The following is a 15949-nucleotide window of genomic DNA, read 5'->3' as shown; positions in this document are numbered from 1 at the left end:
CGTGCCCTTAACCCTCTGGGTGAAAAATATTTTCCTTAAATCCCCTGCACCTTACTATAAAATCTGCGCTCTTATTGACCCCTCTACTATAGGGAAAAGGTTTCTCCTCATCGACCCTACCTATGCTCCTCAGAACTTCATATACCTCAAATCAGATCTCTTCACCTCTTTCCCCCCCCACAACGTTCTGCCAGGTCCGTCTATTCGCTTTTGCTAGCCAATTGCACAGGCAGTGCCCTGCTCAATCTTCGCGGCATCTTCTCTAATATAATCTCATCCTTCCTATAATGTGGAGACCAAAACTAAACTCAGTATTCCAACCTGGCCTAACTGACATTATACACAGCCACATCATAACTTCCTTTCTCTTGTGTTCAAGGCTTTAACTAATAAAAGGAAAGCACTCCATTTGCCTTCTTAACAACCTTATACACGTGTCCTGCTAGTTTAGTAGGCTCTGTGGACATGCACACTTCCCTAGGGTCCTACCATTCAATGTATACTTGCTTGTTCAGAGCTAAAACTTGCCTTTGCAAGGGTGAGAGTGATCTCCAAAGTGAATGTAGAATAGGGGTCTGAGAACATTCTCTAATGGGAAACAAATTCATATCAAACTCCAGAGTGTAGACACTTTAAATACAAAAACAGTAAGCTGCATTCTATATGCTACTGGACTTCATGTTCAAAAAGTACCTTTTTTTAAAACAAAATCTAAAATGTAGATTTACTATTAGAATTAGAACTAGAAATAAAAACACAAATGCAGAGTAAAAACATTGCCTCCAAACAGGCAACATTATAGTACAGCCTTCCTATTTGAAAGAACTCGCACTGAAGGAGTTAGGTGGGAACTCCAGAAATGCAGAAGTCACTTCCACCCCTACCAAAGGTTATAAGCTCAGTCTCAAGTTGAGGCCCAAAGTCCACAGTTGTAAAAGAGCATTATACACAGGCAAAATGGAACTTGGGGGAAGATAAAGTGAGAAATCTCCACACTTTTTCAAAGTGCTTCTCAGAGCCAAAAAGTTAGACCCTCCAGGGACCAGTTAGCTATGCCTGTAATACCTACATGGAAGATCCTTAAGAAAGGAACTCCTGTTTCAGCTGATACATATTTTCAAAGACCTTACAACTTCATAAATGGTCTCAACTGTATGTGTTCCCCTCTCAGTATCCAGCCCACCACCTTCCCACCTGAGAGCTCACTCCTCCAATACAGTGAGTGGGATGCCATAGAAAAATCAGCAGCTTGCCTGCATTATTTAAATAAATATTGGAGCTTGGTTACATGCCAACTGACCAGTATAAATACACTGTACACATCATTGTGCAACTGAAATGATCAGTCAGGCCTTTCCCCATGGTGACCAAACCCGCCACTGTCCAAAAGGGACTCACTTCACTACAGAATCTGCGTCCTTTTATTCCTTAGACTGGTTGTGGCTCTACCAGCATTCACTGCAGAGGTCTTAGTACCAGAACTGCTGGAACTGCCAGCCAATCAAATTGGACAGACTCTTCACAAGAATGGGACTTGCTCCCACTGAGGGGCAAAAGCCCCAGTCTCCACCCTTTCCCCAGCCCCTCCGTGTTATGGTGAGTCAGCTACCTGCAGGGTCCTCTTTGACTAAGTACTCACAAAAGAATAGGATTTCACCAGGCTTTGACAGCTCTCCCTGTATGCAAACTAAAACAGTGAATGACAACACAGAGGACAGATTGAAACTTTCACAAAGCTATGTGCCTGCCTCATCCAATAATCTTCGAGGAGAAAGTGAGGACTGCAGGTGCTGGAGATCAGAGCTGAAAATGTGTTGCTGGAAAAGCGCAGCAGGTCAGGCAGCATCCAAAGAGCAGGAGAATCAACGTTTCAGGCATGAGCCCTTCTTCAGGAATTGCTGAAGGGCTCATGCCCGAAACGTCGATTCTCCTGCTCTTTGGATGCTGCCTGACCTGCTGCGCTTTTCCAGCAACACATTTTCAGCTCATCCAACAATCTCACACACTCACATTTCCAACTTTCCATCAGCATGCATCGGGTAATATTCAAAAACTTGCATTCCCTTTATTTGCAAATCATGAATATGGAGGCCCATTATGACCACTGGAGTGATCAACTTAATTGACAAAGATCTCACATCAAATCCTAGCCTCAGCACAAATAAAGTAATTTTTACATCTTGCATGGCATCTACTTTGGAAATACAGTAGAAAAGCTGAAACTTTACTCTTGTCGCCTGCTCCTGGGAAGATCGAACGCAGTCTGGCTTTCTTGTTCTTTTCCTCAGGAACCAATGGAAGTGGCTTCGAGCCATGGTTAAGGGATGATGAATCACGATTATTACTGTTCATTCTCAAGGGAGGAGCTGGTGGTTTCTCTTCAGCATCAATACTATCGGACATCTTCAGCAGTCGTCACATGTATCTAGAAACGGTGAAGAAAGCTACATTAATGTTTTCATAACTTAACGTGCTGACGCTCATCTATGAAGCAACATGGATGTTCAAGGAGAATCTATCATAATCAAACGTGACAAATTTTGACGAAAGAAAAGAAACATTTTCACTTTGTGACATTGATCAGCCAACAACAAACTCATTACCATTCTATGTCCCCTTCTTCCCCATTCAGTAGACGTCTCTCATAATACCAATCCAGATTTACAACCGACAGACATGCTGAGCAGAATGTGTGTTTGAAAGGTAAAGGAAGGGCCAAAAGTAATAAAGAAAATCACGTTGAGATATAACTGCATTGACTTTATAATTTAAAAACTGTCCGGTGCCCAATTCCATTCTTTCAGAATGCATCAATCTTTGTGTTGAATAAAAGTGAATGCAGCAATACTGGGTCCAGTGCATTGCTCAATTCTGCAGTGAAACCATCTGTGTACTGTGAGCAGGGTAATTAATGTCATTAAACATCAGATCACTCAAATCCACAAGTAATCATCAAGAACTGTAACTATACTAATGCAATTAAAATATTTTTGATTGTTTTACTTATCACCATGTAGATAAAATATTGTCTAGATTGATAACAACCGTTTCTGCACCTTTATGCCTGTAGTGATTGTGATGAGATGGACCTCAGAATACTAATTCCCTGATTGGATTAGATTAACAGTCCCAATCAGGGAGCCTTGGCTAACTGATCTAAACAGGAATGTCAGAGGTTCTGTACACAGAGAGTTGGCTCTGAGGAAGCTGGATCAATGTCAAGGATTCTCCACGTGGAAATAAAGGGTGACTTAGTGATAGGATACCAGCCTCTGTGGAGTCATTTCACTGCCTTTTCAACTGCACAAGGTGAGGAGCACTGGATTCTCATATAATTTACTTGGGACTGAAGAGACTAAAGAAATAGCACAATGCTTCAAGATAGTCTTTACAAGGGAAAAAGCAAGGGAATACTGTTTTTCCATCAATTATATACTTCCATCATGTACGGATCAGAATTAGATTGTAAGCTATTAACTTATATTCAGGGAAATGTTATAGCTTTGGGATTCACTCATTTTCCTTTGGATTAAGCTATTAGAAATAATGTATATTGTCATAGGCTTTATCTCAATAAATTCCAAAACAATGTGAATAATCAAGGTAAATTTTAAGAATAATTCCAGGGAAAATACTGTTAGCCAAATGTTATTAATCTTCAAATAAAAATAATGATTCATACTTAATATACAAATACATATTAGACAGGAATTAAGTATGCATGTTTTAGAAATCTTTCAGAAGTGTTCAACAGGACTATGGAATATTTCATCTGCAATCACCCTTCAGTGTTTCTGCTTTCAGAACGCTGAGTTAATTGCAAGTGTTGTTAGAATTGAAATGTCTTAATCAAGAAAAATTAATCATCTCATCATTTCCTTTAGATACAACCCCTCCTGTGTATAAGGCTATACCAGTATTGCTTTCAATGCAAATTGTTGTCCTTATCAAAATGCTTATTTTTTTCAGAAGAAATGCCAATGAATATCATTCTGCCTTCTGTAATGTCATCCACCCAAACACTGGAACTTGCTCAATGCATTAGGAAAATTATCACAGAAATTTCATTTTTTGAAAGTTTTACCTCAGGTTATTAACCCCCCCCACATTGGAGTTCTAGTCAGTTTTAAGTTTGTAAAACGTAGATGCTGCATCAACAATGTTGTGAAAAATAATAAAAATGCAAGGGTTATCCTGAGCTAAGATGAAGCTCCACCCACTGCTGTAACTGTTCAATTGCACATCTTGCTTTGGTAAAAATTGGGGCTGACAACAATTTGATCAATTGTAGGTAGGTAAATCTCAAATTCAGCCACAGCAGCTGTAACTGGCTCACTGTTTCCAACTATAGACATATAACTCAATGCATTCTTTACATTTTTCTTTCAAGTTTCATTTTTCAATGTCTGTGAAAACGATGTGGTGCATGGTCAGAAATGTAAAGCATGCTGCATAACGACGTCACTGGCACACAGCAGGACTTCTGAATCAAATGCTCCACTCAGCAGAAACTGCTATCAAAAAATAATTAGAAGAGTTCTAAATCCAAAATATTTTAAATCATTTGCCACTTACTCATTTTACCCATTTTAAAGAGATAGTGACAATACTAGCGCATGTGCGCAGTCACTGCAGCTTCTCATCACTTACTATTCTCTAGCCAAGATGATGGTCAGTTGACCTCTTCCTAAGATGATGGGTTAATATCATTCTGATAAGATCAGTAGTGAGTGAATGTAGCAATTCCATAGGACTAATTATGGAAATAGTGTGCTTTGCTTTCACGTTTCACCTTAACCAAGACCAAAAGATTAATCAAATACCAAGACTGCATCACATTCCTGTAGAATCAGAAACAGTGATGCAAATATTTCCCTCCTCTCCAAATAAAAAGGCTTGCTAATATTATACCAAATATAGTGATCACTTAGAAATTGACTCATGCATTTGGGCAGTTATGCGTTAACAAATTCTTGCCAAATTTTTTTTTAAAAAGTCAGTTCCAATCAAGTGCACAATCTGCTGCAGTACTGTTTGCTAGTATTATAATAATGAAAATTAAAGCACAGATATTTTTGCAATCCAAATACCTTTATCTACAGTTGGAAACAAAGCAGGGGTTTTTAAGATTAAAATGTGACCATTGAAATCTGGAGAATAAATTTTACCCCATCTCTAATGCTGGGCTAAAGAACATTCAGCATCGAAGTGAATTTTTCTATTGCCCGTGTACATCTGGTAGGAATTTGTTCCATGCAAAAAAGAGTGAAAAAAAAAAGTTATCTTCAAAAGATCAGTCTGATGTTGAAGGAGGTACGGAAACAGTTAAAGATTAATTTGCAGACTGACAACTGAAATGATTGTCAGCAATATTTTCCCATTTAAATTTCCTCTCCTTGTCCTTCAGGTAATGGTTTATAGACTGGATTAGCTGAAGAAGCTGCAGGTTGAACATCCTTTCTTTTTCTTCCCCCTCAATGTTGAGCTTAAGTGATTCCGGGGTGATTCATCATAAGCTTTCCTCTCAATTCCTATCAATAAATAAAATGGGAAGAATTTCCAGACACCCACCAGAGGCCAGAATAATAGAAATTCACCAGTTGAGGAATTCTAGAATTACGTGGTGCATTCTAATTCTCAGTAATTTATGAAGCAGTAATAGAACAGCACGCCACATCATCAACTCCATCGAATGCCCACATTAAGCATTAACTGCCTTCTCCAGGCACACAATTCCTATCCTGGGACAGAGTTTGCATCACTTAGGAGAAAAATGTTTTGTAGATAATATTTATTAATAGAGGTGTTTGATTTGAGGCTCATGTGATCTATACAGTGGTTTTGATTAGCAGGTGGGGATCAGAGATTCAATTTTATTATTTTGTTATGATAACATGATGGTTACATTGCTAATATCTATGATAAAGTGTGCTGAAGTTAGGCAGCAGGTAAAGAATTTCACATTTGTCAGCAATCTAAGCATAGCTATTATCTAATCCAATTCCCATGGTGGTTGGTTTTGCAGCGCATTGCTTTACATGGGTTTGAAAAGGGTTAACACAGAGATATGCCATACACACAAGCCACTCCGATGGTGTCATATGAATATGTGGACTGGACCGCTAAAGATCTCAAAGGAGTGAAACTTCACATCTGGTCCTCCTCAAAGTCTCTAAGTATTTTCCCATTAACCAGTTGACAAAGACTATTGCACACCTTTAGAACAGTTGGGACACCACTACACCAGCCCTCAAAGTCTCTGCTTATCATACATTGGCACCTGAAACTAGTGGCTATTATGCAATAAACTATATTTTTGTTAGCTACAAGAAAGTCTTCTAGTTAGACCAGGAAAATAGTTTCCCTATCCCATAATGGACCAAGGGGTGCAGCTTCCTATGCTGAGAGTATGGTGGCAGTAACCTGCATCGCTCAGCACAGTGCTGCTCATGCAGCAGAGTGACCTGGCATTTCGGTACAAACACATGACCCCAACCACAACCAATCTCAGAAGGAAAGTAAAAGCGAAAGGAAGGCATTGAAACCCAAACTGTGCTGCAGAGCCAGTTCAAAATGGCAAGCAGCATCAATTGGAGAGCTTAAATTTTACAGGAAAGACATAACAGGTAAATATAAATTAAAACAGATGAGAATGGAGGCAGCAAGCTTAAGGAAAAATATACAGATTTTTTTTGTTACCAGTGGTAACATAAAGATAGTCCAATGCACAATCTTTAAAATAATTAGATTAGATTACTTACAGTGTGGAAACAGGCCCTTCGGCCCAACAAGTCCACACCGACCCGCCAAAGCGCAACCCACCCAGACCCATGCCCCGACATTTACCTCTTCACCTAACACTACAGGCAATTTAGTATGGCCAATTCACGTAACCTGCACATTTTCGGACTATGGGAGGAAACCGGAGCACCCGGAAGAAACCCACGCAGACACGGGGAGAATGTGCAAACTCCACACAGTCAGTCAGTCGCCTGAGGCAGGAATTGAACCCGGCTTCCTCTTTTTTGTTTGCTGTGAAAAGCAAATCTCTGAACTGTGTCTTTTCTCTTTTGCTGAGAAAGATCTCCAAGGATGCCCATGCACCATTTACTCTCAGTGTGTATCTGGTTGAACTAGTTAATTAGATTAAATGATTAGTATGCTGCAGAAAAATGAACAAACTGGGCAAGACTGCAACATCTAATACATAGCTAGGTTTGTAAAATAGGAAATGAGATGTTTCAAATCATGTCTCTCCTATCAGGAATGGAGGACCACTTTCATAGAGATTATCAATAAATTTGGAACAACACATGCCACGCATTTGCAATTCACAGCACTTTGCAATATGGAGCAGATGGTACTCTGAAAATATAATGAATAAGCAGAAACTAATGTCACATTAATGGTACATTACAGGCAGGTGGATCAGCAATCTGGTCTGATCAGGGATGGCACGTTGGTAATACTTAGTAGATCAATGGCAATACTTGGCAGGAGTACAATTCTCCCAGAATTTCTAACAGTATGTTTTGCCAAAATGTTGTGGTTGGGCTCTTCTTATAGTGAAGAGATTCATGAGACATTTTCAATGAAAAGTACAAATTCAGTTGCATTTCTAAACTCAATTCACTTTTTTTTATTAAAACTGGCCATTGGATTCATCACCAAGTACACAACCATGGGTACAGGTGATAAGGTTCTAAGTAACACTAGGTCCTGATAGGATGAAAATGCAAGCAGGACTGTGTTGGCTTAGTTGCCCATTCACCCAGATTCTGTTGACTGGGTAAAGTTAAAATATTCCTTCTCCACCCACCACTAAGATATTCAAGATATTTTGCTGCTGTATTGATATTATCATCCCTTTTTACAATCTCCCAGACTTGGTCTGTTATCCATCCGCCTTCCTAAAACAAGAGCAGAACATTCAGGTCCTGAAGTTTGTGCACAATATGGGCATGCAGAGTCAGGAGGTTTTCTGGATCACTACAGGGACAAGTGCCTGAATTGCTCAATCTTCCTTCTGGGATTCAGGGTTCTTGCTAAACATTTTGCAACAATTCTGTTTCCTACTTTGCTACAGAGTGCATCTGCTGCCAAATGCTGAAAAAAACAATTTTACCAATTATATCACCAAATTATTATGTGTTGTCTATTTCTAATTCAGCCAAAATTGTATCTTCACCACACAAAATTGCACAAGGGATTCTATATTGTCTTTAATCATTATATTCCCATTAAGGGACAATTTGTTCATTGACATATACCTGGTCATTCTCCTACAGGTTGAAAGAATTTTCTGTATTTGCAACACCTCTCATTGTGAGCAATGTTTCAAAAATTGTACATTTTGAGCAAAATGGTTTATAGAATTAATTAGAACTATCCCTGTTTAAGTTCTGTCAGGGCTGGAGCGTGGGGGGAAATCCCCATGCCAATCAAATGAGGTTAACTGGCTAACCAGTAAGCTGCAGTAAATGAATCTCTTTTGAATTGGCTCTTGAACACTTGGTTTTGTGCAGGGAACATGAACAAATAGCAATATGTTAAGTGTAAAGAGCTGTAATGCAGAGGTAGAAGACACATGTCAATATAATGTTGCTAAAAGGCTTTTTGTAAACAAGGCACAAAATTAGTTCACAAGGTTTTTGATCTTTACAAAGGGTGATGGTAAAAGACTGAAAAGCAAATGAAAGTATGAACAAAGTCTATGGGTACATGGCTGTACGGCACTGTTCCCAAACTTACAAATCAATATAATAGAGCATACACAGAGTTATTCAAGGGGTATTGTCCCTTTGTGGAACTGGAGGGCTTACTCCACAAAGGATGGCAGTGTATTATTCCTGACACATGTCGGTTCAATATAGTCGAGTATTGTCAGGACTTTGGGGAGGAGGATGGGAAGCAGGAGAATATAGTATTCCTTAAAAGGAATCTGGCTCAGTAGACATCATGTTTCATGGTAGATGACTGGAAATTCCATGCTCCAATGGTCTATCGCCTGGACAACAGTTTCAAATTTGCACCTTAAACCTGATAATTGGATATACATTGAGGAGGCAAGATATACAGTTTTGGACTCATCTATCCCTAGGGAAAAGACCTGATTATTTACCGTATCCATGCCCAACATGATTTTACAAACCTCCATAAAAGGTCACCCCTCAACTTCCAACACTTCAGGGAAAAAAAGGTTTGGCCTATTCAGCCTCACCCTATAACCCAAATTTTCCAGTCTTGGCAATATCCTTGCAAACCTTTTCTGTACAGTCTAAAATTTAACAACATCCTTCTGTGACCAGAATGAGATGTAGAATTCTAAAAGTGGCCTCAACAAATGTCTTATACAGCTGCAACATGATGTCCCAACTCTTGTACCTCATGTTCTGACCAATGAAGGCAAGCTTGCCAAATGCCTTCTTTACCACCCTCAGCTGCCAGAGGAAGTGGTGGAGGCTGGCACAATTACAACAGTTAAAAGGCTTCTGAATGGATATATGCCTCAGAAGGATTTAGAAGGATATGGCCCAAATTCTGGCAAACAGGATGAGATCACATTGTGATGTCTGGTTGGCACAGATAAGTTGGACTGAAGGGTCTGTTTCCTTGCTGTCTGACTCTAATTATGTTTTACCTCTTGTTGGTTCCCTCACCACCTGATGCATACCCAGTCTAACAGCTGTGTGCTTTCAGACCTGACCAGCTTGATCGGTCGTTTGCTGCCAAGTCACACTTAGTGAATATTGAAATCCCCCACGCAGAGACATTTTCACCCTTGCCACCCTCTGTGCTTCATCCAGGCATTGTTCAACATTGGAAGAGTACTGTTTCATCAGCTGAGGGAGGATGATAGATAGTAATCCAAAGGTTTTTTGTCCACATTTACTCTGATGCCATGAGACTTCATAGGCTGTGGGGTCAATGTTGAGGACTCCTAGGGTAACACCCTCCTGACTGCACGCCACTTTGCCACCACCTCTGCTGAGTCTGTCCTACTGTTGGACAGGACATATTCAGGGACAACGGCGGTGGTGCCTCGGGTGTAGTCACACAAACAGAATCATACCTTACAGGCAGTTCAGTCTCGAGGACAGCCATTGCTGTGGGTCCAGAGTCACAGGCCAGGCAAGGATGGTTGATTTACTTCCCTCAAGGAAGCTCATGAGCCTGATGGGTTTTTCATGATAATTAACAATGGTTTCATTCTTCATTTCATTTTTTTTTAAAAAAAACTGAATTCAAATTCCACCATCTGCCATGGCAAGATTTGAATCTGAACATTAGAGTGTTTATGGATTAACAGTCTCACAATAATGCTACTGGGTCATCACCTCCTCATATAGAGTACAGTCATCCATATTACAACCAGTTCAATAAAGATAGTACAAGCAAGACTGTGTTATCCTGAACTCATAATAAAGAGTACTTGGATTTAAGGTGATTCACAATGCACCGACAGTGGCAGGATAAAAACCACTTTTCTTAAATTACAAAAAAAAGCAACTGGGTCTGGAATGTACAACCTGAGTGTGAGAAGAGAATGCTGAAACAAATAAGAATTTTAAAAAGAGAGAATTCACCAAATTGGCTAAAAAAACATTGAAGTGTTATGGAAGAGAGGCTGGGGCAAGGGAGACTAGTTGAAACAAAAACCAAATATTGCTGAAGAAACTCAGCAGACCTGCCAGCATAGAACATAGAACATTACAGCGCAGTACAGGCCCTTCAGCCCTCGATGTTGCACCGACCTGTCAAACCAATCTGAAGCCCATCTAACCTACACTATTCCATGTACGTCCATATGCTTGTCCAATGATGACTTAAACGTATTTAAACTACCGTTGCAGACAAAGCATTCCATACCCTTACCACTCGGAGTAAAGAAACTACCTCTTGACATCTGTCCCATATCTATATCACCCTTCAATTTAAAGCTATGCCCCCTCGTGCTCGCCGTCACCATGCGTGGAAAAAGGCTCTCCCTGTCCACTCTAACTAATCCTCTGATTATCTTATATATCTCTAAGTCACGTCTCAATCTTCTTCTCTCTAACGAAAACAGCCTCAAGTCCCTCAGCCTTTCCTCGTAAGACCTTCCCTCCATACCAGGCAACATCCTAGTAAATCTCCTCTGCACCCTTTCCGAAGCTTCCACATCCTTCTTATAATGCGGTAACCAGAACTGTACACAATACTCCAAGTATGGCTGCACCAGAGATTTGTACAGCTGCAGCATAACCTCATGGTTCTGGAACTCGATCCCTTTATTAATAAAAGCTAAAACACAATGTGCCTTCTTAACAACTCTGTCAACCTGGGTGGCAACTTTCAAGGATCTGTGTACATGGACACCGAGATCTCTCTGCTCATCCACACTACCAAGAATCTTACTATTAGCCCAATACTTTGCATTCCAGTTACTCTGACCAAACTGAATCACCTCACACTTGTCCACATTAAACTCCATTTGCCACCTCTCAGCCCAGCTCTGCAGCTTATCTATGCCTCTCTGTAACCTACAACATCCTTCATCACTAATCGACAACTCCGCTGACCTTAGTGTCATCTGCAATTTTACTAACCCACCCTATGCCCTCATCCATGTTATTTATAATAATGACGAAAAGCAGTGGGCCCAACACTGACCCTTGTGGTACACCACTAGTAACTGGACTCCAGGATGAACATTTCCCATCAACCACCACCCTCTGCCTTCTTTCAGCAAGCCAATTACTGATCCAAACTGCTGCTATATCTTCCACACTCCCATTCCTCCGCATTTTGTGCAAGAGCCTACTGTTGGGAACCTTATCGAACGCCTTGCTGAAATCAGTATACACCAAATCAACTGGTTCACTGTCATCTACCTGTTTGGTCACCTTCTCAAAGAACTAAAGCATCTATGGAGAGAAAGCAGAGTTAATGTTTTGAGCTCAGTGACTTTGCTTCAGAACTGATTATAGCTAGGAAAAAGGAGGTAAATATGCTGAAGACAGGGTATGGGGTGGTGAGACAGACGTGAATGTATATCGGCAGAGAGCAATTCAGAGATTGAGAGCTCCTCTTATCAATGTTTATAGATGCACCGTAGAAAGCATTCTATCTGAATGTATCACGGCTTGTTTTGACAACTGCTTTGACCAGGACTGTTAAGGAGCTACAGAGAGTTATGAACACAGCCCAGTCCATCATGCATGGCAACCGTCCATCCACTGACTCCACCTATACTTCTCACTGTCTTGGAACGACAGCTAAAAACCCCTCCCACCCTGGTTTTAATCTCGTCCAATCTCTTCCATCAGGCAGAAGCTACAAAAGCTTAAACACACTTACCAAAAACAGCTTCTTCCCCACTGTTATTATACTGCTAAATGGACCTTTCAAAGCTCATGTCAATATTCTTGTGCCCCTTCTTTGCTGCCATATCTTTGCATTCCTTGCTTCGTTCAATCACCCAATGATCTTTGTATGGTATGATTTGCCTGTACTACGTGCAAAGCAAAACTTTTCAGTGTACCAAGTACATGTGACAATTATAAATCAAATTCAAATTGAAGGTACTAGAGTGGGGATGAAATAAGTCATCTCTTTCATTCATCTTGAATTATAACCACTCAGAGGAGGAGGAGGAGGAGGAGGAGGAGCACTTTCATTATCAGCAGACTGCACTATCCTGCTCTCCCATTAATGCATGCTTAAAAATCAGCAAAGAATTGAGCAATGTACTTATCAGTCATTGCATCTCCGTGATCCAATATCTGCTCTGTAGTACTCATGAATGAACACGGTCACTTTTCCAGCACGTAATAGACTATTTATTGCCTATCTCTCAAACTTTGAAGAAACCTTTTTTAACAATTCACAAAAATTAGATGCAAATTCCACCAGTGCGGTTTTGCTCAATTTGCTCTATAGTTCATACTTTATGGTGAATCATCTATCATTCTTCAGTTAAGACACAGCATTTTTCTTACCTTGTTAGCAATTATTATAGCAGCTATTTCAGCCTTACTCACAGAGATATTTCTATGCAAAAATGATTCCAGGGGGCAGCCTGCAAATTATGAAACAGGTTGCCAGAGAAACTGTTAGCTGCAGACTTCAGTGTTTGATGAAGTCTCCTTGAGTAACACACTCAGAACTGATAAAGTATTCAACAGCTGTTACTCATTAATATTCAAACACCTCAGGCAACTTCACATTCTGACTGAAATTCAGATCAACAATACCTCAACATGACTGTTGTGCTGCAGGCAGATATTGCCAACTTTCCTCATGGATAGTTTTTGAGTTAATGTCAACATAATGTTAATATTTCTCATGATGCCCTACACAAACATTACAAAAGAAATGACCAGTTAACCCCTTCCCTCGAGACTGCTGAGGTCTGGTTCCAAGAGTACTAGAAATTCTCCAGCACTTTACACAAGTGAACAAAGAAAATCAGTCATTTCCACCTTTCAATTTATTATTCAGTGTGCTAATTTATTTTTAATTCCCAGGATTATCCTGAATTCCCATAACCTTGGAGTTTAACAAATAGTTTAGTGTGACAGCTTGTCAAAAACCCTTTCGAAGTCAAGGTAGATCTTGTCAGAGTTTTCCCAAGCTCTCCTTGAGGTAGTCACTTCCTCAAAATCTCAGACATCAACCAGGGAGGATTTGTGCTTTTATTATCAATGCCCATTGATGTTTACTAGATTAGTGCTACCCAGATAAATGTTTAATTCATTCCCCATAATCAATTTTAATGATTTTTTTAATTTTTAGCCTTCATACATCTTCCACATAACTTCTACCAATTTCAGTGACTTTACTAAGACTAAAGGCACTCTCAGTTTAAAACAGAACCAAGAATGACATGGTTCATCAATAAACTATACAGTCCATTGTGTTTGGTTCCAGTTCTTTGAATTCAATTAATCCAACACCATTGTAATTTTGTGTTCTTTTATTGTTTATCCAATTCCCTTTCAAAAGCTGATTGAATTTTCCTCCATCATCTTTACAGACAGTGCATTCTAGATCATAAATACTCATTGCAGAAAGTGAGTAAACAGAAACTTACAGGGCCTCAGCAATATGGGCTATGGTGAGATTTGCGGCGGAATTGGGAAAGAAGTCCAGCAAGGTCTCTTTCTACATTTAGGAGCAGCTCACTGCACCGGTTAGGCATTTGCTGAGCAGTGAGGCATGTTTGTCGCTAGGCAGCAACACGTAGCCAATTGGATGATAACTTGTTGAATACCATATTAATGATGCAAGCCACTTTATTAAATGTTCAGCTACCAATCTTATCAAGAATCCTCGACAATGAAAGTCAAAGCAGGTACCTGGCCACTTCAGCTCACTGCAGGCTGTAACCAGCCTCCATGTTGCTCAGCACCAAACAACATGTCCGGGCATGAGCCTCACATTCCTCACCCATGGACATTGGCATCCAAATTTACCAACCCTCAGAACCAGCACTTGTAGCTTAGCTTAGCAAGCATAGTCCTCCAACTAGGATTTAAATGCTGCTACAAAGGTCACTTTGTGTACAGGGACAGGACACTGCTCACAGAATGGACCAGAACTGCATCTCAAGGCTGCTCGCTTGTTATTTTAGCACTTACTCACAACCTCAATCCCTGTTAGTGCATCTGTGATTCAGCATGAGCCAAAGCCTATCAATCAGTGTTGCCATATTGATGTACTGTTTTGCTCCTCGTCAGTAGGGATCTGTCCCAGTTCCAGTAGATGAGAGCTGGTGCATCATGGGCTGTAGATTAGTCATTGGTCAACCATCAGCATTTAGTTAGCATTGTGGGGATGAACTGCATCCTTTATTGCTTTTCACTCATTTTTTCCGGTTGGAAATAGAAGCCCATCTTTGGAATTGTCCAATTCTTGCCTGTTTGTGATGTTCCCCACTAGGCTATGACAGTTTGCAAGGTCTCCAGTGGGCACTGGGGACAAGGTAGTGGTGACTTAGAGTGGCATCTTATTGGAGTCTGAGCCATATAGGTATGAAAACCAGGGTGGCAGAATCGGACCAGGCTGATGTGACTCCTTTCAATTTGGGGGAGTAACCCATTTCATCTTTCACGTTTTTCACAAAGGGCATGGGGTGATTCTCACTAGACAGCAGTAATTTGTTAATTGAGGGGTCAGTATTGCTCATGAATACCTTGTTGATGGCACAGCTCACCTCATTAATATTCAGCCTCCCATCTTAACTAAACACACTCAATGTCAGGGGAGAGAAAGAAAAACAAGGAGCAAGGACCTGGTGGATTCAGCACACAGCTTATTCTGAATGACCTCCACGTTGGACACTAGGTGCCAGCATCTCAGGTTATCTCCACAAGTACCAGTCACACCTATCCTACAGACCACATCTTCATATCTGTTATGTCCCAGGCTTCAAGAACCCACATACTGCAACTCAGATTCATTTCTGAAGTGCAGAAGCAGCCTAATGTTGTACCTGCAGCTATCATTGTAAAGCTGCAGCATTGACAGGGTGCTTAGGGACACACACCAGCACATGGGCTAGACTTGATTGAATCTTTGGGCTCTTTGTTTTCTCTCATGCGGTCACTCACTCTGAACCTACCTGGGAACTCTTGGTCTCCCTGCCTTGCCTTTCTTGTACTTTGCCCCCTCAGAGATAGCAGGTTCATATTCCTGCTGTGTTGTTTTAAGTACAGCCACAAGACTCAGAACCTTATAATAGTTCTTCGTAGGCTTCATTCCAACCAAGGGGGAACAGTCTTCAATCAAGGGTTCTCCTCACACTGAGTCAAGAACACCCTGACAGTTCAGGCACGTCAGTCAGGATCCTTTCCTCATAATGGGTGAAGAGCTGACTAATTAACAGCCAACCATCTGTCTCAACTCTTTCTTGTCTTATTGTGAATTGTTATTCTTCTGGAATGAGAGAAAAACTGGTATGAACAGC

At 40.6% G+C, this 15949-nt stretch overlaps 1 protein-coding gene across 4 annotated transcripts in view; it reads right to left on the bottom strand.

The window, feature by feature from the left end:
• Nucleotides 1–15949, bottom strand: part of LOC132820398 (serine/threonine-protein kinase PAK 3) — a 239263-nt gene that overhangs the window by 91314 nt on the left and 132000 nt on the right. For all 4 annotated transcript variants that reach the window (XM_060832488.1, XM_060832489.1, XM_060832487.1 and 1 more), the window contains one exon: nt 2229–2425. In XM_060832488.1, the coding sequence (XP_060688471.1) occupies nt 2229–2403 (175 nt within the window). In that variant the 5' untranslated portion in view covers nt 2404–2425. The remainder of the gene's footprint in view (nt 1–2228; nt 2426–15949) is intronic.

The sequence above is a fragment of the Hemiscyllium ocellatum genome, chromosome 11 (genome assembly GCF_020745735.1).
Source record: "Hemiscyllium ocellatum isolate sHemOce1 chromosome 11, sHemOce1.pat.X.cur, whole genome shotgun sequence".
NCBI lineage: Eukaryota > Metazoa > Chordata > Chondrichthyes > Orectolobiformes > Hemiscylliidae > Hemiscyllium > Hemiscyllium ocellatum.
The sequence above is the reverse complement of the archived record's forward strand: the minus strand, read 5'-3'. Positions and strand labels throughout refer to the sequence as shown.